Here is a 24,219-nt window from a genome sequence, read left to right as displayed (position 1 = left end):
TTCTGTTTTGTAGTATTGAAATAATTAGCTCATAATTGAAAATGGAGCCTCATTCTGCAGACACTTAATTTGTTATATAGCATAATACAAACACAGTGTTAAAACAGAAGAGGATTAAAACATCTAGCAAGGGACTATTTTCAGTTCTGCTCCTTGTTACTGTGTGGTGGTTTTACTGTTCAGTTTTCTTTGAATAGGAGTTATGCACGAGTTAAAAAGTGCAGTGTTGTAGAGTGTGAGCACAAAAGACCTGCCATTACATTTGCCAGATCAGTGGTTTCAGTTTTTCAGTGTTCTTGCCCTGTTCAGGGATATAAGGCTTACATTTCAACAGTGGCTGTCAGAAGTTGTCCTAGATTACTTTCTTCTGATAGAAGAGATTTTGTTGCATGGTTTTGATGAATTCTTGCCAATATCTGAGAAGGCATCATTTCTCATCAGTCCCACTGGATTTGCAAATTTACTATTCCATTTGCTGGACTAGCATGATGCTAGAAGAAAAGAAATAAGCATGGCACATCTTTTATTTGATTGGGGTTTTGGAGCTTTTTTCAGTCTCTGTTTTTTCCATTTCTGATGGGTAGTGTTAAACTCATCTCTAAATATTGTTTGAGATAAATGTAGTGAAAGAGGAGACTTGTAAAAGCCGACAGGTTCCCTTGGTAAGGTTTAGTATTTTGTGAACTGCAGACTTGTGATGAGGAGAGTGGAGTGACTGTGTGTCCTTAGCTGTGATTGCCCTTAGCTTTGGGTCTCAGGTGCATTATACAGCACTGATATTAAAAAAACCCAACCAAACAAAAAATGACCAAATCTTAGAAGAAAAACCTGTAATATTTCGTAAGGTATTTCTAAGGATTTTACAGAGTTTTATAGAATGTTACAACATTTTCTGTTTTCTTTAGCATGGAGTTAATTTTGTCTTGGGCATTCCAGTGAATCTGGGTTCTAGGAAGAGGGCAGGACTCCTGTTAACACTGAGAGATGACTTCGGTGGCTACTGCTCTTTGCCAATTCTGTAGACCCCAGTTCAAATTCTGCTGAAGCCCTCTTGATCTCAAAACTTTGAGATCCTGCATTCTGTAAGGCTTTTCCCCAAAACACAAAGACACAGGAATCTGTACCTGGGTAGCACTGGATGTTAGCAGGACGTGCACAAGCCTGGCCTGCTGAACAAGTTAGGTCAGACGTGCTGGTTTTGGCACATGAATGTCTGTTTTCTGGGCAGTGATCTGGTTGGGCTTGGTTCTGGTGACAGAGTGAAATCCCAGGACTGGAACACACTACAGAAATCAGGGCACCTGATTTTGGGTCTTGGCATCTGATTCACTGGGGGCTGGATTTTCCTGGGTTTGATATGATTGTTCATTGGAATTGAGGAAGTGAAGACTTGCGTTATCTTAGTAAATGCTTGTGTTTCCCTTATGGTTTGAATTACATGCTTAGAGCATTTTGAGGCCATTCAGGAGAAAGTGGAAGATGCTAGAGTGTGTACTACTTATTTTTCCTAATGCTGTTCCATGTGGTTAAACTAGTTTTACTCTGCTTTCATATTTACATAACTCAGATGGCCATCTTTTAGCCTCTTGAATTCTGTCTGTAGCCTGAATTCACACGTCTGATGCTTTCCTTTATGGAGACCATTAGACCTGGTTACAGCTCAATACTTAAGTGTCAGCCTCTGGTGTTAGTCACATAGAGCATCAACTGAATCATCTCCCATCTTCAGCGTGGCTCAGTCTCAGTCTTCCTAAAGCTGTGCTGATGGTTGAGATGCTGATTTCTGTCTCCAGATAATGTCAGTGGGTATTAGTGAATGTCATTAATTAAAAAGATTCATGAGACAACTAAGATCTCAAGGAGTCTAAACTTGAAGTGTAGTGGTGTAGAAACTGCTGATTATCTGTGTCTGAGTTGGGTAGTGGCTGGAGCCATCTCTGGGAATGTTCTGATAACTTACGTCCAAAATTCCCATTGAATTGTCTTTTCAAGGACAATTTTTCACAAATTGTCTTGGTTAGGTGTTGTGGAGAGCAATTGTGGTATTAGATTTATTAGGGAAACTGTAAACTCCATAGAGCTTCAGTCTGTATGGTTTTTATTTTTAACCTAAACCTTCAACTGTGAACTACATGAGGATACAGGTTTGAATGCTGTTAAGAGGACCAGCAAAGTCAACAGCAGCATTCGTCCTGCAGCTACTAGCAAAATGTATGATTCTTTTTTGTGTGTATGCCTTGAACACGGTTTGTTGTTTGGGTTTTTTTGGCAATAAAAGTGTCATCTTAAGCTCTTCTCATCCAACACTTTAATGGTCTGACATGGCTATTTATGCTTTTTGTCTGGTGAGGCTGATGGGCAGTCCTCATATCCTGTCTTGTCAATAGCTCTGTGTATTTGTTGTGGCAGTGTTGAGAGCCTGTGGTACTTAGTTCTCAGAAAGGACAACGCAGTTGCTATTCTTTTTGTCCTAGTGTGATTTTTTTTTTTTTTTTTCCTGCTAGGAAAACAGAATGGGTGCAGCATTAGTCAAAGATTGTAGTTTTTAAACGCCTGAGAAAAAACATTGAGATTGTCTAGTCTGATGTCATCAAAGCTTCATCCAGTGAGTTCTGCATTGACTTGTAATTTGTGGCTCACTAGCTTTTAATTCTGTTCATGAAAGTGTGAGGGAATAAATGACAAGTTTAGGGGTTCAATCTCAGTTCTTTGCTCATGTGATGAAGGTTGTTGCAGCCACCCTGTTGCTTGTCTCAAAATGTGTTTGGAGGATCTAGAATTTAAGATTAAGTGCACCAACAGTTTTCCTAATTACTTTCTCAAACTGCTTTTAGTTACTGAAGGACAGACTTATGTCTCACTTTCTTCATATGGCTTAAGCCTAGTGTGGCTACTGAAATAACCAATTTGGTGCTTCATGATGCAGCCTTTGTTCTTGAAAGTGCCGAGACCTGTATTCATCCTGAAGACAGTACTTTCTGTGCAATGGTGTTGAATCCTGTGTGCATCTGCACTGTGTATTTAAAATTGGATATACTTCTTGTAGACTGACAACAGTATATTTAATCTAGCACTAGATTACTGCCAGGATTACATGTGTTTTAAGAAGTGCTGTTAGAATTCAGTGACATCTACAGTACATCTGCTGGCATTGAGGCATTACTACTGCTTTGCTGCCTCTTGTAGGGGTCACACTGGCAGGCTGGAACATTGTGTTTCCAGCTCTGGGTAATAACCTCCCAAATGAATGGTATACTGGAAAGTCACTGAAAATATGGATGAAAATATTAATAAAAATAAAATAATAGAGGGGGTGATGACTAGATAGTTCTTCCTTGTAACTGGGCATGTAGAGACTGTGCTTAGATGAGATAAAAAGGAAAATGGGAGACAAGAATTTCAGAGGTGTGGTTTGTCTGGCACTGGCGTTTGTGGCTGAGCTTTTAGTGCCCTGATATGCACAAGATAAGCTCACAGGCAGTTACACCTCTGAAAATGTCACTCTCTTTCTTCATTCCTGATCCTTACATCACGGGAAAGGCTCTGAATGTACAGTAAAGCCTTTGATCTGCACTTTGAGAGAGGTATTGGCAGAAAACTGTTAGGATTGGCTGTGGTGGAGGTGTTAAGATGTGGGTCAAACCGAAACTTTATACTGGTACTTTTCATCCAAGTCTGATTTTTTTTAATTTTGCAAAGAACAGGATTTGAGGTTAAGGTTTCAAACTTAAATCTGAAGCAGAGAGGCATATTCCTCAGTTGTTCTCTGCAACTTTCAAGTTGGGTTTAGTGATGAAAATTGTTGCAAAATGTTGGAGTATTTGGAAGTATTCTGCTACAGCATTTACAGTGTTGAATTTGATTTTGGTTTCTGTTTTATTGATTTCCAGTCAGAGCCGGTAATTTGTTGCAAGGAAACAAGAACCGATTCTGATGTGGAATTCAAATATATATTTTATTTTATTATTTTTTTTTTCCCCAGAAGCAAAAGGTCTTTCTCTACCTTGCATCCTGCTGAGACAAAGGCAGAGATTACTTTATTATGGAACCTTTATATTTCTTTTCCATTAATAACACTACTTCCCTAAAAAGCTTTGTTCTGTCTAGTTGAAGCTTGCTGATCACATGGGCTTTTTTCAGAGGTTAACATGGATGCTGTTCCATATTTTAAGATGCTTTATATTTAACCTGTTTCACTGTCTCTTGGAAAATGATTGATAAGCACTCCATATACTAAGCATTCTTCTTTAAATGTTAACCTGGGAAGTTTTAAGTAGGAAATTGAAGCTGTAATATTCTTGATGCTCAACCCTTTCTACTAATTCTGCTCTGCTTGTTTTTCTGATAAACCAGGTTTTTCTCCATAGTTGCAAACAATATAGTGCTGTGAGATTCTGTTAATGATGTAGTAACACGCAGCCAAAGCAATTAGAAGGAAGAAAGCTGATATCGACAGTAAGTTCGTGTATACCTTTTGTTCAGCCATGTTTGGTGAGACTTGAGTTTATCAAGTAAAATATTGAGAAACTGAAAGATGAGAAACAAATGGGGTGCCATGGGCTGGTTGGACTTCGGGGCTGGGCTACTGTGTCCTGTTGGCAGCAGGCTGGGTTAGAGCACTGAGCCCTCCTTAGCTGGAGGGGGCCTGACTTGTGGGTTAGAGCAAGCAGGGCTTCTTGGTCACCGTTATGGTTGTGCAGCACCGCGGTCATGCACAGACCTCCTGGTGTTTGTGGGCTTTAATTACATAGAGGATGGCAGAAACTCTGACTTTTTTTTTTCCCATTCCTGCCTTGGGTAAAGCTGATGCAAACAGAAGTGGGCAAAACCCACAATGTGTGTTCAGGTATAGAGTTCAAACAGGCATCTAATTTGGAAGCTTTTATATTCTGCTAAAACCAAAATGCTGTAGAGGGGAAGCAACTCATGTTTTCATTGATGCTTGGAGTCCACATCGTACCATAGTTTTAAGTCCATGGTGGTTTGGATTTACCATTAAATGTCAATGTACTTTAGTAGTATTGGCTTTCTGATAGCTTACTGTTGGAAAATCTGTGGCTAGCTTAACTTTAGGCAGACAGTTAACTGAAGACCATTCGGATTCCCTTGGCAGAAATTTCTTGGGCTAATCGCAATAAGTATTTGGTTGTTGAGGTCAAAGCTCTGAAATGGTATGCTTCTCTGGCCCTTTCCTCCCTAAGTGGAAAACTCAGTCTACAGAGTTGTGTTTGCAGTGTTTAAGGTTTTATAGAAATGAGCTATTTCCTTTAGAGATAGTAAGTAAATTAATGAAATGATCTTGACAGAGAGCAAGGATGTCACTGTAGAACTGTGCACAGGAATGCTGACTTGACCTGCCTGGTCTCAAAACTGTAGGAGGGAGGGCACATACCTCTTATTTCTTTGCTCATGTGTGAGTTCTGTTTCAGAGGACAGGGGTGTCTGAATGATCCAGTTGGAATAAAAAATACTGTTGGAGGACTAAGGTGGTGTAGTTTTCTAAAAAATGGTTTGAGAGGGAAGAGCAATGTGATCCATTGGTGTTCGATAGACAAGGCTTCTCTGGAAGTGCATGTCTTTGGAGCTGCATGCATCATGATCCTTGGGGGAACTATTGCAATTCCTTGGAATTCTTCAGCCTTTCAGCAGCCGCCAAGATGGAAGGGTTTGCCAGTTTCATAGCACCTGATTGTAGCATTCCTCTTTGTTCTGCTTTTCCGAGTGAGTCTGTTGAGATGATGATAACGACACCTTTCGTAAGCAGGTGCCTGTGCTTCACTTTAGGCACTCTTGTTTAGTTATCTTGAAGAATAACTTGCTAGGCCAATAAATCTGAAATTGATACAAAATGTTTGCTAATTGGGTATGCCAGTTTCATGCCACTTCGTTCTGTGTGAGCACAGTGTGAGTACAATCAGCTTTTTTATTTTAGCTAAATATTTAATTAAATTTTTTAAACCAAAGGGAAAGTGTAACTTTAAATACTTCATTGTATCCTTTTACATAGTAAGGGAGTTTATGAAGGTAGTTTAGGTTCTAACTGCTGCACTGTCCTCTCCATTATGCATTTACCAGTCAAGTGATACTTTTCTCAAATATTTACTCTGATATTTCACTGCAGTTGCCCTCTCCTTCTCCATTCCCTTGCCATCTCCCTTCCATGGAGGTATTGCACATACTTCAGTTACCCTCTATTTAAATAGCAACGCTCCCTTCCAGTACAAACAGTCAAGTCAGTCAGTAAACAATGAGGAAGACCAACAGTGGAGGCTATGGGTGGGGCCAGCAGTGTGCAAGCACAGTTTTGCAGAAGACTTCCTGCAGAAGAGAAGAAACGGACACTTTCCGTTAGTGTCAGAGTGTCATTCTGTAATGCTGAGGGACACTCAGGATCAAGAGGAAATCACTGCTGCAGACATGAGATCTGGAGCTCACTTAAGAGTATGTAGAACCATCCAAATTATGGTTGAAGGCAAGACGTGAAACAAAACACTGGCACTTTAACCATGTTTTTCTACCTCCTTCTGTAGCAGGAGGTGATTCCAAGTGGCTGTGACTCATCCTCAGGAGATCCCTCAGGTGTTCGGGTTTTTTTTGCCTAATAACAGTTATAGTTTAGTAAGACTAAGATTTAACAGAATATCTGTAGCTTTTCTTTTTTAAGGCACTGCTCCATATCCTTTCTCTGAGCTAACATACAGCAGAGAGCTGTATTAATGTTTTGCTGAGGACTCGAGACTTGCTCATCTTTTCTCCAAAAAAGATCAGAATAGAGCATTCCCTCCTGGGAATTCATAGTGGAGTTACTTCACTCCCTATCTTGTACATGTTAATCAGATATTTATGCAATGTTTAGTTTTGCAACTATTTCTAGACCTTGTACATAAATTGCAGTAAGAATTGACCTGGGATGCACATTAAGAAGGTGGTGAGAACTGTCAGTATTTTGGACTCCGGGAGTCAAATTCTCCCTTTCTAACGGGACATGGGATCCTGGGTAGCTCAGCTTCTTACTGGTTCATCATTTGATACTTGGATCACCTTTCAGGTTAGACTTCATACACACAGGTGACAGAGGTAAATGTATTAATTCCCCTGCAGCTGCCTTGAGCCTTTTTCATTTGTAAAATCTTAAAATTTTCCATGGGAGGTGCAGATCCTTGCACTGCGGATGTGACCCAACTGATAGCAAATGTGGTTTCCTCCCTCACCTTTTGTTGACCTCCTAGAGATAATGAACAACAGGCCTTTGGAGGTCTGTAAAACAGAAGTAAAAACCACTGGGAAGTGCAGGGACAATATGCAATAGAAACATGATGTTACAACTACCTAAACCAGTTCTGAAAACACAACTGAAGAGAGGGCTCTTTTGTAGCACATCAGTTTGGCCGCATTTCCAGTTATTTAGCACACTGATTACTTGCCAGGTGCCAACTTCATATTTGAAATCAGCTGATGATCTTTCATTTCCAGCTCTTGAGGGCTGCCCCTGGTTGAAACAGTCATTAAAGTGTGGCATTTTAGGTAGCATACATAGTGTCTGGCTTGGTCTGAAGTCCTTACACCCAACCAGTTTTCCCCTCTCTGGTTAATCAGCATTTGATATATTTCATGACGAGTGGTGTGACTGATGCATTGCAAGAGAATTGAAAAGAGAGAGCAGCCTCAACTCAAGTATGGCAGTTTAGTTTTCTGTCTCGTCATTGTTGCTATGGTGACTTAGCAAAGATCTCTTTAGCAGTCACTAGATGTTTCATGTTCTGGGCAGAAGTTAGGGATTTTCCAAAATTCTTCTAACAGTTGTTTTACAGAAGTCTTCTGGAATAAGTCCCCACTATTCTTGTTCCTGCTTCTGTGAGAAGGTGCTGGAATTTGGCTGTTGGTGCCCCTTCCTTCCTGAAGTAATTTCAAGGAAGCTGGATAAAGAACTTACCTGTCTCATCAAGGTTATCCAGTGTTTCTTCCCCAGCAGGGATGTCATGGAGTGCAGTGATACATGCAACATGAATCCTGCTAAGGAATAGTCCTTCTTATGAAATGGTTATGCAGTTTTGGAGGAGGAGGAGAAGGCATTTGGAGCTGATTCATATGGTTGGAGTCAGGAAGTCTGAGCTCTTTTCCCACATCTCCCAGGCTTCTGTCACCTAAGGCATGACAAAGAACATTATGCAGCTACAACCTTAACTGAGGTTTCCTTCTTCTAGGTTGGTAAGTGCAGGATAGTAATTCTTCTCTTTAAGTTCCCTATGTTCATTGCAAAGGGTTGAAGGCTGCAGCGGATGCTTGGAGAATTGCTGCTGTTCTGTGACTTAAGCTTATTTCAGATCTGAATAAATTTTAAATTCTTCCCTCTGCTTCCCTCTGCACTGATTTTGCAGGTTTTGTAGGTCATGTGTCCTAATGTTGACACCAGTTTCTTCTTGTCAGCGCTTTGATGAACAGTTTTGACCTGTCCTTTTTCCATAGCTCCATAAGATGGATACTCAGCCTTTCCTCTTAAGGGAGATGTCCCACTCCCTTCATCATCTTTGTGGCTCTGCGCTGGACTCTTTCAAGCAATTCCCTGTCCTTCTTGAACTGAGGGCCCAGAACTGGACACAATATTCCAGATGTGGCCTCACCAAGGCAGAACAGAGAGGGAGGAGAACCTCCCTTGACCGACTAACCACGCCCTTTCTAATACACCCCAGGATGCCATTGGCCTTCTGGCTACAAGGGCACACTGCTGGCTCATGGGCATCCTCCTGTCCACCAGGACCCCTGGGTCCCTTTCTCCTACACTGCTCTCCAGCAGGTTAGCCCCCAACCTGTACTGGTACATGGGGTTGTTCTTCCCCAGATGGAAGACTCTGCACTTGCCCTTGTTGAATTTCGTTAAGTTTCTTCTTCCTGCCCGACTCTCCAGCCTGTCCAGGTCTCTGAATGGCAGCACAGCCTTCTGGTGTGTCAGCCACACCTCCCAGTTTAGTGTCATCAGCAGACTTGCTGAGGGCACACTCTGTTCCCTCATCCAGGTTAATTAATGAAACAGCCTCCAGTCCCAGTTGTCTTAAATATTTAGAGGAGAGAAAGAGATTTATGCACATTTTGCTGCAAAGCTAGATTTGGTTGAATTTTTGTTGAGTTTCTTAATTCCCAGCTGGTATTCATCAGTGAAGTTCCACTGAAGTCTTCTGGATGACCAGTTCAACTAGGGATCTGGCCTTTTTTAATTCAATCATGTGACTTACTGAAGTTGAGCTGTTTTGCACTGAGTGTATGACAGTTGCTGCTATATTTTTGTGTAGAGGAATATGGGTTATATTTCTACTATCTTTTATCTTTGTGCAGCTGTAAAGAAGGACAGGTGTGTGTGGACATTTATGCACATGTGCACACATGTATGTTTATCCACCCAGTCACCCACACATGAATAAATATTGTAGGAAAACTCCTCCCTCTTTTTCCTTTCTATTAATTTTACACTAGAACACTCTAGGCTTCACTTGACATGGATGGGTAGAGCCTCACTGAAAATTTGGGCTGCTTTGTCCAAACTTGTTTCCATGTATCAAAAAAGCTCCAAAAGCAAGCAAACAGTCTTGGAGACACTTAGGGACAAAGCAGGTGCAGAGGGAAATAATTTAGATTCACCCCACTGAGAGGTCTCTTCCCTGTGGGTCTCTGGATTAAGCACCCTTTTCACCTAAGGTAGTCCTACTCCTCATGCACAGAGCAAGTGATGTCTCATGGTCCAACACATGAAACCTTCTAGTTACCAGGAGGCATGGAAAGGGAAGGGTGATGATGGGCAGGCTTGGATTCTGGGAAGTGTGATGGATTATATGGGAATGTTGTTCTAAGGAAGCTCAGAAATTCCTTAGTGCAGTTTTGAGGCAGAGTTGGGTGTCTCCCCACTGTTAGTCTTTCTGTCTGTTTTCTTATCATGTTAATCTCTGTCAGATTAACATTGACTTTAAACTATTTTAAGTCATTATGGCAGGTGAGCATGGCTGTAAATTCTTCCATATCAAGAGTGAGGCATATTGTACTGAGCTGCCTATTGTGATGTAGTACTACTAATTGCTTAACTTGATAAATGCCTTTTGATAGGTTAAATAGTTAATGACAAAAATGGTAATTGCCCTTATCTGCAACAGCTACATTTGCAGGGGTGTTCTCTGGAGCCCTGGATGTCTCCTACCAGAGATTTATTTCAAATTGTCCATTGTTTTCAGCAATTTCAGAGTCCATTACCCTTCAGTGTGCCAACTAAATAGTCTCCACCCCCATTAAAGTTTTAAGAGCAATCAACTCTTCCTACACATTATTCAGCAGGACTGAATCTTATTTTGGGTATGGAAAACTTATATGGAATACATTATGCTCATCATCCTGGGCTTACAGCAGCGTGGCTCATTCTTAAGAGCAGCCAAGAAAGAAATAAGCACCTGACAGTGGAAGAGCAAGGGTCTGGAATAGCCCTGTTTCCCCCCACCATCTGGAGTATGTAATTGGGAAAATCGTTCTTCATTGTTGTTGTGGTCGTGGGAGTTGTCAGTCTAAATATGTTTTAATGCAAATAACCACCATTTCTATTTGTAGAATTCATCTTTTCTAGACGCTTTCTTTGGAAAAATACACAGCTGAAGATTTTGCACATTATTATATGAGTAAGTGCATAGGAGCCTCATATTAACAATGGACGTCATGTTTATTCTTTCCATGGAAACAAGTGGGCAGATTTTTGCATTATTGAATATTCTGCTGCTGCTGACTTTTCCCAGAATTGCTAAGAGAAAACTAGCCTTGTGCATGAGTCTCCAGTTTTGGGAGCACTGGATTCCCCTGAGATTTGATTTATAGTGAGTTTTGGTGTGTGGCTATTCTGGTAGAAAGTTGTTTCAAAGCTGTATGATTAATAAATCTTTATGGGACTGCAAAAGACAAAGTTCTCACTGAGGTTAGAGCCTACCTGATTTCCCAATGGAGCTGCTGCGTGTTTTGTTAGGAGGCTAAAGGCTAACATGAAGAGAAAAATGTGTCCTTCACTTAGGGTTTTTGTTTGTTGTAATCAATTTCATTTTCATTTATGAGTCTTAACATTTTTTTCAGAACATGTTCAACAGCAAACAGCCAGAAGTTAAAACTGTAGTTGTAAATCAGCAAGCTTTTGTATGTAGATCCTCTAGCCAAAGTTTCCTAGCTTGGGGTTAATTTTGTAGAGTGACTGAGTAAAGTTCAGTATCTTGCTTCGTTTGATAGATCTCAGACTTTGCCAGGAAGTATAAATCTTTCAAAGATTACAGCTACAAAAATAATAATTACTATTTTTGTAAATAAAGGCATTTTCAACTGAACTTTTGATATATTGCTGCTCAAAGATGCTGTGTTTTTAGACTGTCTCATACCAATAACTAGACTGAAATATTCAGGTCCTCAGTGCTCACTCCCTTCCCCATGATATGCTGTCCCCTAATTTATGTTAACATATTGGTTTTTCTTTCATATTTGAAATGGGGCCAAAGGAACTTAAAAGTAATCTGGCAAAAGCTGGATGGGTTCCCTGGTCTGCCTGATGCCACAGCCAGGCAAAGATTGGTATGGGCAAAGGCAAATGGGTAGATGGGGATGGGAATGCTGCTTGAGACGGGGGTTGATGCCCAGTGCTTCCTGGTGGCTTGCTGAGGATTGGTTTCATTTTAGGTATTTTCAAATCTCTGAATCTGCATTTCCAGTCTTGTGTGTTGCTCTAATTTGAATTTCCCTTGGAGTGACCTGGGGGTGAAGATGCAGCTTCTGAGGGTGAAGATGCAGCTTCTGGGCATGTGTGTAAGCAAGAGCAGCTGGAACATGAAAACGTGCAAGACTTGCACTGCTTTATTTATCAACCACGATGATTCACCGTGATCGACGTTCGCATACCTGAATGTCAAAATAGCCTGTGTTTTAAGAAGAACCAGTGACTCAGGCTGTGGTTTTACCTCAGGCCATTTCCTGATAAATGGCTGAGCTGTGCGTGGTCTTGTGAAAACACAACTGGGGAACACTGCTCTGTCCTGGCATCTGTGTGTGTGCAGGGATTAGGGAAAGGACACCTTTGTGTGGCGCTGACCTTCACCTTCTCAGTGCTGTGGTCTCTCTGTGAGGAGCACCATTGCCTTTTGAGGCCTCGGGTCCCAAGACAGCATTTCTGCACAGCCCTAACACCAGTAGGTGGTTTTCAGTGTTTGACAGCATCTAGAAACACAATTTCAGGGGTATGCAGTCATAAATCACTTTGCTTTAGACTCTGTCGATTGCAAAGCAGAGTCCTATGAGAACAGGTGATGTCTGAGATGACATGACTAGTGTATGGGGACAGAGCTGTGAAGGAACCGGATCAGTTGCCTTTAATGCTTTTTAAATGGACAGTTTAAGGTATAGAAGCATAGAGTGCCAGGTTGGAAGGGACCTCTTAACAGATTCTGTGAGAATTCTTCAAATCCTCTTTGAAGTTAATGGAAGGTATTAAGGGCAGTCAGCACCTTCTTCAGAGAGAAATTTAAATTGCTTTGATTAATTTCATTTTTTATTTGCATTGGCTGGAGCATACTAGATTTTATGCTGGCTGTTTTCATATTTTTCCCTGAGTATTGTAATGCTGATTACCAAAGGATCTTGGGCCTTTGGCTTCCTGTGAGAACAAGATAATTACTCTCTAGTAGGCAACGCATGACGTACAGTATCAGCGTTAAGCCACTGGGATTCCAGTCACTAGTGTAGAACAATATTGTGGGTAAATGAATAAGCAGAAGTTTATCATACTTCCTGCATAACAAGGTTTTTGTTAAAGAGACAGCGAAAATTGTTTTCAGTGAGGGCTAGGGTAAAATGAACACTGCCACAACAAATGGTACTGAACAATATGAAGTTCAGTTCCCTGTGTTGCTGTGTTGTTCTTGCAGAAGGGGCGAGTGACTGTAGCAGCAAAGGTGGAGGACAGGATCATCACTGGGTATTGGCAGATGACGTTTATGGCCTTATGAACATGTATGAAGTGTGTAACTTCAAAGTACAATTTCCAGATGCACCACCTACTTAACTTGAGACAGTTGTACCAATAAGAAGTAGAGACGTTCCAAATGTAATTTGCTTATTTCACACTCGCCCCCAGGAATCCCGAGTTGTGATTTTAAGAGCTGGCCCTGTTTGACCCTGAAATAGATGTGGTTTCTCCCTTGCCTCCTTTATTTCAAGACTGCCAGTTAAAAATAACTTCGGTCTCGGGCACAGTGGGAGGAAGTTTGAAAAGTTTAAGTTATATGTAAACCAGTAATAGTGAAAAAAATAAATAAATGTAATGAGCTCTATTCTCTTGCAAGACATGGCTAACTCAAGGGTTTATCCATGTGGTGGGATTAATCAGCATTTTTGTATGAAAATAGTTTCTCTACCATAGCAATACTGATCAGTTTGCTTAGGGCTATAGCAAAGCAAAATAAATGACGTCTTTGAGGACCTCTGTTAAATACTCAAATTACTTAAACAACATAAAGGCTTGCATCAAGTACAGTATATGTACGTGTACTCGATAGATACACAGCTATATCTCTGTGTATTTACTTATGTTTAGGACATAATTTTATGTGTGCTTGTGTATATACATTTATACTTCAGCTTATCTCAGAGGTAGTTGTACTTCTGTAATGCTTAAGAATTATGGGGATACTAAGAAGGTGTTTCATGTTTAACTTGGTTTCCTTGCTACTATCAATTTATGTTGTACATGTAATTGCCAAGTGCAGTGAATTGTTTATGTTTTAATTGTGATTTTCACTTTAAAGTGAGCATCTGCAGTCTGTGCAGGAAACCAGTATTTATGTATAGGCTGAGATGAGTAGGTTGGTTGCTCTGCTTTTACTTGAGTCTAAAAGCTGAGGAGTGCTGAATCTTTGGAGCCCCATGAACCACTGTCAAACGTAGCAGTCTAGATTTTGATGATGTACTTGATGAACCTTGCAGCCAGGGAGATGAACAAGAGTGCATGGAATAAAACTGCCTTCAAATAGTGCACGGCTGTTCTGCCTGTATGACTGAGGTGCTGCTTCATATGTTGATAGCATCGGCATGGTCAGACCCTGTAATAGCTCAGTTCAACTCAAGATTAGGTTTCATTAATTTTAGGTCCAGAACAAAGGAAGTTTGACATTTTTGTATCTCAGGCACCGAGGTCTGGCCTGTTTTCGTTTTATGTGGGTGATCTTAACACTTGAACAAGTTGGATGAAAGTGGCTGGATGAATCTCTCTGTGGAGTAGCCTGTATAAGAATTTTGCTTTCCAGTTAGATATTTTGTGGGTATTTTCAACACCAAGAGTAATTTTGGTAGCACTGTTGTTACTTTGAAATTGTGAAACTTTTGATGATTAAGTAAACATTTCCCCCCCCCCCCTTGTGTTTTCTTGCAGCCAACTGGGTACATGGAAAACTCCATTTCCTACAGTGCTATTGAAGATGTTCAACTGCTCTCCTGGGAGAATGCCCCTAAGTACTGTTTACAACTCACAATCCCAGGGGGTACTGTCTTACTGCAGGTACAGTAAACACAGAAGTACAACTTTCTTTATCTATTACTATGAATCTCCTTTAACTTTTGTTTGCTATGCATGAAGTCTTAATTAGATGGGCTCAGAAAGGGCAGAGAACTCAGTGCTGTCAAATTACCGAACCACCAGAAAAGTTGCTCGAGGTGTTAGCTCTGAAACTCTTAATGTTGTTTTACAGTTAAAATGGAAATTTTGGGCCACTGATTAAATCTTCTTGACAATTTTGTGCACCAAAATAGTGCTCTGTGGAATAGCACATTGAGGCAGGCCTGGAACAATTGCATATAATTCTATTCGGCGTGAAAAAAGTTTACAATTTCATCCATCAATTAATACAGGAATCCCGTAAATTGCACTGGAACTGACAGATGCCTTTTTAAAAATAGTCTTCCCTGGAAGATTCCAGTATATTTGTGTGTATATGCTCATTCTCTAAATCTTCCTTGCTTAATCTTTTAATTGAATTAATTAGAAAGAAACTAATTTGTCAAATTGGATGGTTTTGATTTTTTTCCTGTGATAAGTTTGACTCTGTTTTCCATACAGTTCCTTAGTGGTGCTAGCATTCATGTTTATATCTGTTTCAATAGCTAGAATCTGCCTTTCCAATTCTGTTTCAAAGTCTTTATTCTGTGGTTCTTGGTAGCTGTCTTTATGAGCCTGCTTATTAGGAAACAAGACAAAACTTTAACCCACAGCTCCCTGCTGGTTTTAAAGGAAATTGGTAGGTTGGGCAGACTTTAATCTGGAGCAGGTTGCTATTTGTTTCATTTAAAAAAACACCAGGAAACTAAATACATAAATAATTACATTTGTGAGAAAGTAACATCTCAGTGATGATGCCTTGGTATTTTTTTCTGAAAGATCAGTGTCTTTATGTAACCTCCTAGGGACTGCTGGAGTAGAGTGAGCTGGACTTGAGTTATGTTTATTGCTGACTGGCTGAGCTGCCCGGATCAGATTACATTGTAGCTCTATGGGAATTTCAACATAATTGAAAATACAAACTTTAAAAATGGTTTTAGTATGACTTGGTCCTTGGTAGTGTCTCGATTAAGCAAATGTGGCCAGATCAGAGAGAGTATAAAAATAGATTTTCCTTATACAGTTGTAAAGCGTATTCACAAATCCAAAACAGTGCTAAAAGTTATGTTTAGTATGCTTAAGAAATCAAGATGCAGAAACTAGATTAATCAAGTAGTTGGGTTCAGCAGAAGTTTTTTAGTGTGTGTGACAAAGAGTCTTAAGTATCCAAAAGGCACATTCACTGAGGTGCTGGGAAGTGGAGATGCTGATAAATTAGCCCCTTGCGTAGTTCAGTTATTTCCAGACTTCTGGGAGACTTCAATATGTTTATGGGAAATTGGGACTTCCGATCTTTTATAAAATCGTTCTGCCCTGCTCGTCTGAGCAGCAGCATGTTTTGATGTCATGTCCAGCTCTGGTATCAGGAAGTGTATGATAGTGGAACAAGTCAAACTAGTCCAAAACGTGTTCCCAGTGCTGATTTTTCTGAAGTGCACTTTTGATGTATTTTTGTTTTTTCAAAGACTTGATCTAAACGAGGTTTATATATAAAAAAATGTTTAAATTATCTATTTTGACTCCCCCCCCATTTATTCCGTATTTCTGATTAATTTCAATTTTATATTTTTATACATGTTTTAGCACATGCTGTATTTTAAGTTCTTTAATACTGTGGGGTGTTATTGACATGGTTTGACAAAAACCAAAGCATTTTAGTTGTTCTGAATCACAGGCTTTCTTGATTTTTAATTTTGCAGAAAAAAATTACAATTCCAACTTCTGCTTCACTGATTTGAAGCAGAAGCAAATTTTGGACAACTGGCATTTCCCACAGATGGAAATTTCACTTCCAGCAATCCTTGTGGGAGGATGTCAGCATGTGGTGTTAGAGCATCCTTCGTGTATTTGTCTGTGTTAGGCGTGACAAATGCCACAGGAGAGTCCGAGTCCATGTTCAAGTTCTCATCCCCCGTCTGCTGTCACCAAGGTCTATTTCTGGCTTATTACTGCACAGTAATGAGTCAGAGAAGGAAGAGTGCCATTACCTTTCCTTACATCATCCTGTTGTCCTCCCATAGCAATACTGACCCATCCCAACCTATTTTAACACATGAAATTGGACAGGCAGTGCCGGAGGTGATGCAGCTCTTACGAATCCAGATCGTAGTAACAGGACATGTCTACCTTGGTTTCAAAGGAGGGTTTGGTTCTTGGGCAGCAAACAGCTTAATCTCGGCTGGGATCACATTGAAAAGTGTGCTTCCCACTCAGTGTTTGGTGTATAAGCACAACTGTCTGAGCACAGGCGTGTTTCACTGCCTGGTGTTTGGGGATTCTCACCCTCCCTTGTGAGAGTCATGGACAGTCAGTTTTCTGGCCACACTGGTGGTTTGTGCTTTCTTTCCTGCTGCCAGATGATGTGGTCTCTGGTCCTTCTGACGAGCAGCAATCACAGATTTATTTTTTTGGTCTTTCCTGTGATTGGGATAGCAGGCATGCAAGAAGGTGTTGCTGAAGGTGGCTCAGAGGCCACAAGCTCTTTAGGCCAGGAAATAGAAGCTAAATTTAGCCTTTGAAGAAGTGTGAGCTCTTTAGTACTTCTGCTTTTTGTTTGTAAAGCACAATGTGTGATTATGTTATTGTGTGGATGATTATGAAGAGGATGCTGCTATTGATAGGGAAATAACTGGAATAACCTTTTGGAAGAGATTGAAAAAAAAAAAAAGAAGTTTAATTTCACAAGCTGCTTGGCACCAAGTGTTAAAAGAGTCCCAGGAAGGAAAAAGGCTTTGGTATTTCAAGTCATGACAGCACTGCCTGCTTTCCTGTAGTGTCCTTTCTTTCGGATGTATCCTAAGTGCTTTAAAGCAGCTCTTCCATCCCTACCACTCGTGTTGTTTTCTTCATTTCTTGGCAATCAGGTGTAGTCAGAAGGAAAAACAAACAGAACAGGAAACCTTGACAAGCACAACCGTCACACGTTTAGCTCAATGCTTGAGCATGCTGTTTTTTGCCAGGGAGTCCCCACAGTAAATGTTTACACTGGATTTTTTAGTAACATTTTATTTTAGTCTCCTTGGAGAACCTGGCTTTTGTTTTAAGTGTGAGTCCAGCCAGTATTGCAGGTTATGCAAGCAGCAGAATCCAGCAGAGATGGGGAATATTTTCTGGAGGAAAACAGCATTTCTAGCAATTACCAGCAGCTCTGTCTGTACCTTGACTTAGCCAGCCAGAAGAGAGGCAGGTTTCACTTGCAGACCTGCCCGTGTCGTGGAGGTGCAATGCTGGGATGTGCATCAGCAGTGTACAGGTTTTGTACAGGCTGCGCGAGGCAGCAGCGTGCGTGCCATCGGGCTTGGCCTTCCTGCAGCCCTGAGCCCCTCTGCTCCACTGTTCCTGATAATTATCCTGTGGCTGATAATAAATTGGTGCAGAGAAGCCTTCAATATTTTATGAGTCCCGGTAATGACTGTCAGCTGGAGGAAAGCATAACTAAACCTCATCCTGCTGACCAGAGAACAAGCAAGGGAGAGAAACTCAGAATAAAACCCGGAAGAGTTAAAAACAGAATCTGGATCATCAAGTCTCAAATATTGCCACATCTTTTCAGATGGCAAAACCCTTTGGGAGGGTATCTTTGAAGGATGCTGTTGTAAGGAAAAACCTGGGAACTTTTTGCTACATGGACAAGCCTGTTCTTGTATTCTTCTGAGTAACACACATGCCAGTAAAAGGGGATGCGTAGTGCTAACTTAACATTAAAGGAACTTGGTACGTGGCATGTGCAGAGTGATGGGAATGACACGTTTTCTGCTGATGCTTGTTGCTGTAGACGTACTGGTGTCATCGGAGCTGTATTTTTATTAGCTACAGGTCTTTCCCATTTCAGGAATGGTTGGTTTCTTGCAGTTTCAAGTGTTTTATTTCGCAGCAGCACGTAGGCTCCTATTTTGTCTGCTCACATGGGTGGTAATTACTGGCAGGGGCTGCAACTCTGGCATGAAACCAGTGTTAAGTTTCCTGTTTTTGTGAGCAAAAGAAAATCTACTTTTAAGAAGTGTCCTACTTTTTAGTGAAAAAGTGTATTCCTACTCATTGAATGAGAAAGAAAGTAGTTTGAATGCAAAGAAAAATACTTCCCTTTTGACCAGAGATGTAAATATATATGTTGACCAAAGCTCTTTATATGCAGGCTTTTTATCTCTTCAGTTTTCTTCCTGTGAGCAATATTCTTGAAGCTGATGAAATTAAGCCCTTGAGTAAAGTTGATTCTGTGGCTGATCCCAGGTGGCTTTTCCTCTCTGCACATTTACACCTCAAAAATTAGGATATAGAATCCTTTAGAACACTGTTTCAGGATCAACTCATCTTAAAAAAAGCATTACCTACAGTAGGCATTCTTAAAGCAGATACTCTTCCTCCTCATTTGAATAATAAGAAATAAGCTGCAAGTAGTGTGAATTTTCTTGCAACTTCTAAGTTTTACTGTCATGTTTTCCTGTATTCTCCAGTACTTTACTATGTTGTGGTTGTGCAAAAGCAACCAGAGGCCTTGATTGTGCAAGAAGATCCAATCAGTGGGAACGTGTGTCACCCATAACCCTGCTAATGCCATTGCATTTGAGATCAAAATTCATAGCAGAATTGGAGCCTAAACATACCAAACACAGAGGGGGACCAAACGATTATTTTACATAGTGAAGTTATAAAATCCCCATTGTACTTCATTCCTGTCTCATTGACTATTTGTAACAACATCAGCAAAAAAACATTTCCAGGTTGAATCTCTTTTAATTTGGAAAGGTAGCTGTAAGATGAGTGGTGCGGAGCAGGACCCACTATGTGGGCAAGGCTGAGAGTAAGAAAAACTTTTCTCTGTGCAATCAGAATGCCTTAAGGAATGCCTGTTTTGAAGCCTTTTGTGTCTCATTTTCTCCTTTTTATTGTACCCTAGAGCTGAATAAATATAGCAGGTTATGCCCTCAGCTGGAGTGAAAAAATGTGTCATTTTCCAGGAAGGGAATGACTTCAGTGCAGAAGTGTTGGGCTCCATGAATGCACATCAGATAAAACTGTAAATGTGTGTGGCCCTATAAATGAATTGTCCTTCTTTCTAGCACTTTATGCTCATTGCTCCAAACTTCAGAAATGTTATGCCCCGTGTATGGCTGAGTAAGTTTGTGTGCAGGGGTGGCCATTGGCTGGGCAACTGTCTGGATGGGTGCTGACAAGAGCAGGATGGCTCCTCTGTCATCCTGGCATGCTCTGAAGCATGCAGTTCTTTTGATAAGAAATATTTCCTGTAGTCTCTTTCGCAGTGTAAGCCTGAAAAATCAGAGGGGAGGAGCAAGGGATGCTGTGCAAGAGCAAGTTCGTCTTTGTCTTCTGCGAAAGACCCAGTGTTTCCTGCACATCACTGTGGTTTTGCAGCTGCTGCAGGCAGGCAGGCGGAAGGGTGCACTGAAGGATTAGCCTCTGCTGCCTGGGAGAAGTGGGGAGTGCTGGTGTCAGGCAGCTCCCTCCAGATAGCAGTGGTGGGCTTAAATATATTCAGTCTATCTGTGTTGAACACTGGGAAGAAAGCCAGTGAAATGACCGTTGACTTTCTAAGTTCCTCGTACTGTTGAGTCCTGGTCATTAATAGAAGGGTGGGGATTCCAGAAAGGTTTGTTTTTCCACTTCTGTGTTCACTTTGTCTTCTTTTTTCTTGAAACTGGTGTTGAATGACAGCCTGAGCTCTGAGGGTTTCTAGTTTCAGATCCAGGTTCAAGTTTTCTTGATCACTTCTCCTCTGCAATAGCTCATGCTACACATGAACACTGCTTGGTCCTACATTTGGAAGCTGGTCACTTTGCTAATTTTGCTTTTTGTGTATTGCTGCTGTCAAGTTAAGCAAGTCTCTTCTCTGCTGATTTTGGTTTTGCCTTTTATAGCATTCTTTGTTTGTTTTCTCCTCTAGTACCTGCAATCCACTTGTGCCTCTACCTCTGTCTGATGCTGTTGTCCTCATTAACATTTCTGTCACCCAGTTTATGTAAGGCTCCAGCAATTTGCACAGTCTATCTACATATAGTATGTTCTAATTATTTGTGGTGGTCTTACAATCTGTACTTAATGACATCCCAAAAGTAGGAGAGTAGTTGATAGTTCTCAACAGTTCCCATTTAGGGCTTTTGCATTTGTTCTTACTTCAGACTTCAGTGCATTTTTGGTTCATGTAATGGTCAGACCAGGAGCTAAATCAGGTTGACATTTTGCCTGTTTGAGAGAAGTATTTCATTTTCCTAGAATATTTTGGATTTTATCAATTTAAATAACAGTATCTTAGTTTACTTAGCTCCTATCTATGCAATCTGCATACTTATTTTTTAAGGAAGTAATGGATGTGTAACTTGCAGTATTATTGGTGCTATTGCTTAGTATACATGCTCAAGCCTACAAAAACTTTCAGTTTTGCTTTTTTTTCTTTTAAAGGGCTTTGATGCTAGCATTTGAAATGAAGGTTTTTTGTTCCCATACATGAAACAGTTTTCTCCTTTAGAACCAAAGAAAACAGGCTGCATTTAAAATGGATTCTTTCAAAGGAATCTGGTGGGTTTTAAAGTGTTTTGTTTGGAAAAAGAAGAAATATCTAAGTATATTTACTTCATGCCTTTTAAATTATGTTAAAAATGTTCTTCAGGCTTTTCATTTATACAACATATAGAGGTAAAAGGTCTATCTTATACGTTATACTGCACACATTATATATAAAATACTGCATACATAACAAAGAGAAACTTTAAATATTTGCAAACCAAAATATCCTGAACATCTACACTGTAAATGTTTTTTACAGTTTTTCATTGCATGCAAAGGAAAAAAATAAAAGGAAATTATGCGTTTTGTTTCTGTTTGTAGCAGATTTGTATTCTGAAATGTCAGCATTCTTTATGAAATGGAAAGTTCGTTTCTGATAATCTCTGTGGTCAACCAGGGTTACTTAAGATAGATTCATTCTGCTTTATTGCCTAGAGATCTACTAGGGGAGCAATTGATTCTCAAAAATGTATAAATAAGTAATAAGTTATACATATATAGAAGAGTATTATTCAATTTAATTCAGAGAAATCAGTCCAAATTTATGTCTCCGAGACATCAGTACCTGACCTTGAGCTTAAACATGGTTTTGGTAACCATGCAACATTTTTATTTCTGGTATTTTTTGCCATTATCAGTGAACTGAACCAGTGTCAGGAAATAACGTTCATTCTGTCCTGTGGATTTTGAATACTTACCTGAAAAGCTGCAGGGGAGGGCAATTTGTTGAAGGATACCTTAATTTGCAAGAAGTAAGTGGGTTTTAGGTGGTGAAGAGCCTCACTTTTTTTTTGTTGTTGTTGTAACCTGGGTTTATGGGCTATCTTGTAATTTTCACTGATTGTGTGAAACGTTTTGAATGGGAAGTAAAAATTCCCCATTGGCAGCGATGACATAGATTTGGAAAAGCCAAAGGGCATCTCTACCCACTCAAATATTTCAAACTCATGTCACCTTGTTAAGGCATGCATACTGACGTCACTGCAGATGCTTTTATATTTTTTGATACCGAGCCTTTTGACCTTTGGGAGTGTTGGACTCTTCCTGCATTGGCTGCAAACCTGCCTTCACACTGAGAATTTCTGGCAGCTCTGCTTCATACAGACAAAAACGGGTGATGGGTGGGAGTGATTATTGCAACATTGATGGCATTGCTGCAAACAGTCTGTGCTTGTATCTGCATGTCTGTGTCTGTTACCCTTTTCACTCTGTCACCATATCGCTGAGAGATGCTATTTGAATTGCTTTGGGGTCAGCTGAGGAAGAGGACAAGAAGGAAACTAGAGTGTGGAAAAAACCCACCCCTCCTAGTAAAATGTCAACCCATCTTATTACTCTGCTCCCAGTGATTAATAATAGCAAAAGCAAATGTCCTATGGACACTGAAAATCTGACCAAAACCTGATGGAATTCAGGAAGGATTTTCCACAGCTTTTGTGTTGGACACCGTTTCATGGAAGGCTAATGTTTCCTAAGGCTTTGGTGCAGTGTTTTACACTTGGAACAAGGTCTCCGTATTACTGCTCCCTGTGAAAATAAACTGGTTATAATGTAAAACTGTAGCTTTGAGCTATAAGAGTTTCCCTCAGTCTGATGTGAGGGGAGGGGGGGTGGAAGTTAGCCAGGGTCGTAGGGCTCAGAAGAACAGGATGAGTGCAGCCCTACTGGTTTTAGTGCACACGTGGGTCACTTGCTTAGTTTTGTCTGGGTGATCTGAAACAGGAGTAGAAACTAATGATTCTTTTTGTAACTTTTATTTGTTACAGGCTGCAAACAGTTACCTGAGGGATCAGTGGTTCCATTCTTTGCAGTGGAAGGTAAGTTCTGCACTGTCTTCCTTGTCTGTCTCTAAGAATACTTTCTAGTATTCCCTAGTGCTTCGTTGTTAGAGCCCTAAATGGATAAAGTGTTTTTCTTACAGACACTCTAAAACAGAACATGTGTACAGTTTCAACTTGTTCATATAATGAATGAAGTGGACAAATTAACTTGTTACATAGTCCAGCTTGATCAACATATGATTGGCTTCAAAAAGCAGATAGCCAGTAAATTCTCATTTGAGCAGTACAGAGATTAGAAAGTCTTGGTTTTATACTATGAGGTGTAATATGTTACAGAATGAGTACAGCCTAATCATATGCTCCAGACTCCTGGAAAAAACTTGGGGAGTTTTCTTTGTATTTTTTTCTTTGTTTTCTGAGAAACTGGGAAGAAAGTGTGTCTTTTAGAGTTGTTTATTGTAGGTAGCATCAATCTGTTACGCACTGGTCTGAATATGTGCTTTAGGATGATTTGGATTTAAAGGCAGTTTCCATTTCAGAGGTTTCGAGCCCTTTCTCACTTTCAGTGGGAACAATGAACTGATTGCCCTGTATAGGGCAAGTGAATCACAGTGACAAAACTGTCTATCAAAAGCATCACATTCCTTATCGAAAACTATAGCTGCTGACCTTAGGATGGAATCTGTATGGATCTTTGATGCAGCTGGAAGCAGGTTGTGGCCAGATGCTGAATATGATTGTCCTCTCTTGTTTGTGGTGGGAAACACAAGCAGTAGCTTTTCAGCTCATGGCTTGTCTTTGGCAGGGTTTCAGTGCAGTCAGTCAGGTTGGCTGTGTAGCTTATCAAGGTTGCAGCCTGCTGACAGCAACCACATGTGAAAATACAAGGAAGTCCCTCCCACCAGACTGTTTTCGTTGTAGGTTTGTTTGACAGTTGCAAAATAGTTGTGTGGCAAAACTATGGTATAGGCGTGCTTTGTGTAGCCATCAGCGTCTGGCAGGATCACATTCTGAGCAGATACAGGTTCTTATCAGTAAGAGCCAAGTGTCGAGATCTCCTTTTCCAGACCACTGGCATATTCTCCAGCCTGTTATCCTGGCTGCCTAAACGAGTGTGGGACAGTAGAGCTGACAGCAGAAGGCTGGGCTGTGGTGTGGCACTTGATTTTGGCCTCTTGACAGTGTCATTAACAAAATGCTTGCCAGTCATGCTTTCTTTGCAACTCCTGAGGATAACAAAGAGCTTAAAGCATGCAGAGACAGTAT

The 24,219-nt window shown here is 40.5% G+C and overlaps 1 protein-coding gene across 1 annotated transcript in view; it reads left to right on the top strand.

Moving 5' to 3' along the window:
• The window catches only part of CMIP (c-Maf inducing protein), a 130,535-nt gene that overhangs the window by 54,972 nt on the left and 51,344 nt on the right, over positions 1–24,219 (top strand). The window contains exons 2-3 of the mRNA XM_051629498.1: positions 14,429–14,554; positions 22,939–22,989. Coding sequence (XP_051485458.1) covers positions 14,429–14,554; positions 22,939–22,989 — 177 coding nt within the window. The remainder of the gene's footprint in view (positions 1–14,428; positions 14,555–22,938; positions 22,990–24,219) is intronic.

This window comes from Apus apus, chromosome 11 (assembly GCF_020740795.1).
Source record: "Apus apus isolate bApuApu2 chromosome 11, bApuApu2.pri.cur, whole genome shotgun sequence".
Lineage (NCBI taxonomy): Eukaryota > Metazoa > Chordata > Aves > Apodiformes > Apodidae > Apus > Apus apus.
The sequence above is the reverse complement of the archived record's forward strand: the minus strand, read 5'-3'. Positions and strand labels throughout refer to the sequence as shown.